The sequence below is a fragment of the Lactuca saligna genome, chromosome 1 (genome assembly GCF_052625555.1).
Source record: "Lactuca saligna cultivar CGN05327 chromosome 1, ASM5262555v1, whole genome shotgun sequence".
NCBI lineage: Eukaryota > Viridiplantae > Streptophyta > Magnoliopsida > Asterales > Asteraceae > Lactuca > Lactuca saligna.
In genome coordinates, this window is record NC_136417.1 from 5,385,472 (window position 1) to 5,388,418 (window position 2,947).

At 37.2% G+C, this 2,947-nt stretch overlaps 1 protein-coding gene across 1 annotated transcript; it reads right to left on the bottom strand.

Moving 5' to 3' along the window:
- Window positions 1-330: 330 nt before the first annotated feature.
- On the bottom strand, window positions 331-2,595 carry LOC145037114 (uncharacterized). Its single transcript, XM_078985724.1, has one exon. It carries the CDS (start codon window positions 1,935-1,937, stop codon window positions 591-593), a length of 1,347 nt encoding a protein of 448 aa, XP_078841850.1. The 5' UTR covers window positions 1,938-2,595; the 3' UTR covers window positions 331-590.
- Window positions 2,596-2,947: the final 352 nt, after the last annotated feature.

The following is a 2,947-nucleotide window of genomic DNA, read 5'->3' on the forward strand; positions in this document are numbered from 1 at the left end:
ACAAATTGATCATCAGGCACACATACAAACTAAGATTTGTCACAAGCAATCAATTAATCAACCTGCAACACAAGTATGGATGTGTGTTTGTAAAACATTGCAATATTTCTCTCTTTTGATTTGCTATCTACAATAAGAAATTACCACAATTAATTTTTCCAGAATGAAACAAAAAGACACCAAATTCGAAACGCATAGATCCAAATACCAACAAGTTACACGTAAGCTCATCCGATCTGAGTCCAATGCACGATAAACACAATAAAACATGTTATGTGTAACAAAAAAAACACCTACACGCGCACAAATACGCGTCAAGTCTTCGGATAATAAACACAAAGCTACAAAACTTGATCCATAAACACGTGAACGATAACGACAAAATACTGCTATGAACATCTAAACAACAAAAAACAGACAATCAAACGTCATAAAGGTCAAAGATATGTTTCCGTTCAGGTTCTTGTTCTACCGCAAACATCATGCACATTCATGGCTATAAAACTAAGATTTAAAATAAAATAAAAAAGTAACCAAAAATGAAAATTCAAAAAAGGAAAAATACCCGCGAAACTTATTTTCAAATCATATTAGTTTAGATCTGAACCCATCTCCTTCCTCTTTAACTCCAAAGACATCTGTTCGTTCTCCAATTTCATCCTCTCGTTTTCCATCCTCATCGATTCCAATTCCCGATCTTTTTTCCGGCGAAACCTCTGCCACTTAAACCGTTCTTTCTCCAATTCCAGCATTTGTGATTGAATATGTATCTTCTGTTCTTCTAATTGCAACAACCGATGTTTCATCCATTGATCCTGTAACATATTCGTTTTCATACCACCCTCTGTTACACCTTGACTCATGTCACCCTGCAAGTTCTTGCCCTGTGAACTGAAATTCTCACATTGTTTTGCCCTTTTTGAAGATCCCTCACCCACCCCAGCTGCCCCGTATCCTGTTCTTGGATCCAACTGTAGCCCATGATGATGATGATGATGATCGTCGTACTCATCATGATCATGATCATGATCATGGTCATCCATGTATGGATCGTGATCTTCATCATCATGATCATCTTCATGTGAACCTTTTCTTCCATCATTGGTTTCATGATCGTCTCTGGTTTTAAGAGCTATTCGAAGAGATCGCTGGAGTTCTAGATCAGGAGGAAGATGGAGCCGATTTCCGTTATGATAGGAACACATTTCTTCATAATATAAGTGTTTTGAGCTTAAAATTTTCCGAACTTCTTCTTTTCCTTTATCAGAAACATGATCCATTATATCAAGAAGAGAAGGGTTTTCAACGACTTCACAAGAAGTGCCTCTACCGAGAATTTCGTTAAGTCTTTTGTACCTTTTGTTAAGATCGTTGAACTTATCTTCACACTGTTGAGGTGAAACGAAATGACCCCTTTCAGCCATCACTTTTGACACGGATTTCCACTTTCCTTTTTTCTGTAGATTCGAGTATTTTCTTCTAGATCCGCCTCCGTATTCCATGGCAGCATCTTCGCCTATGTAAGAAACAGCGGTTATCAGAAGCCTAACCATGGGGTCACTCCATTTTACTCGTTGCCATGGCGACATGTTTTTGCCTCTGGTATCATCGTTTCTGCTATCGTGGCCATCTTCTGCAAAGCTTGGTTCGTCTTCATCGCTAATTGAGCTCTTTCCCCTTTCCCCTTTTGAGAAATCTACTAGAGATATGGTTTGGGTATGGCGGTCGCAGTCTTGAATCGCTCCCATACGAAGAGGGAAATTCTCGTGAATCGAAGGATGAATTTGTTGTCTGTTGGATTGGGGTTGATGAAGATGATGTTGATGAAGTGTGAAAGGGTTATTATGTTGTTGATGATGAACTCGCATGGAATTTTGTAAATCGAAACTTCCTCCCGCACCAGAAATCATATTCCCAGATGATAGATTACCATCCATTGATATCTCGAAGAGAATCTTAGATCAATCTAAATCCGAAAAGAGAAACACGAAACCCTATTTTCGTCCTTGAAACACGCATCCAATTTACACTAGCCGAAAATTCAGCTAAAAGAACACAAAACCCATGTCCTAAACCTAATCAATCACCAAGAAATCCATCTTGCTCGAGTAAATTTCTGTACTTTACAACTCAGGGAGCAGAAAGCGCAAAACCTTTCTTACTTGAACACATCCTAGACACGTTATCTACCGGCTTGCTTTAGCACCATCGAAAACCGAAAATTAAACAAAAAACTGATCCAGATACTAAACTGGATTAAACCCACTCAAGAAACTAAAGCACCCCCAAATTAAAGAGAAAAGGGAAGAGAATAAGTGAAAGCTACTTGAACCCAAGAGAATAATCCAAGTAATTGAGCATAAAAGTGATTTAGGAAACTTACAATGATGAAGATGATGATGCAATCAGAGAATTGGAAAGAGAATTGGAGACGGAGAGATCTGTATGATGAAATGACGAGGGTTTATTGCAGGTTCAATGAATGGGGGTGGACAGTGGGGTCCAGATTTAGCTCCGAGAAAGAAGCGTAAAAGGGGTAAAAGCCAAAAGAGGGTATGTGACGAGTGCCAGCAAACTCCATGGAATCCCCAAAACCCCAAAACCAAACAAAAGTGGTGGGATGAACACAAAAGAAAGCCACTCATAAAAAAAAAAAAAAAACGCTTTTTTAGTTTTAAAGTTTTACCGTTTACAAGTACTATATGATATAATAAGAAAAGATTTTTCCTGTGCTTATTGTTTGTTCAGAACTATAATATAAATAATACATCAATAAGATTATAAAAACAAAACACATAACTGATGTTATTCTTTTTTAGTGGAATCAACCAAAATCAGCAGAAAGTTTTGTCTACATCTTAAATCATTGATATGCCTACTTCGCAATCTAAGACTATCTTTATTTTTTTCCTAAATAATAATATATTCTATTTTTATTAGTTATATA

Coding starts and splice junctions, on each gene's coding strand:
- LOC145037114 (XM_078985724.1), bottom strand. CDS start 1,937: ATGGATGGTAATCTATCATCTGGGAATATGATTTCTGGTGCGGGAGGA.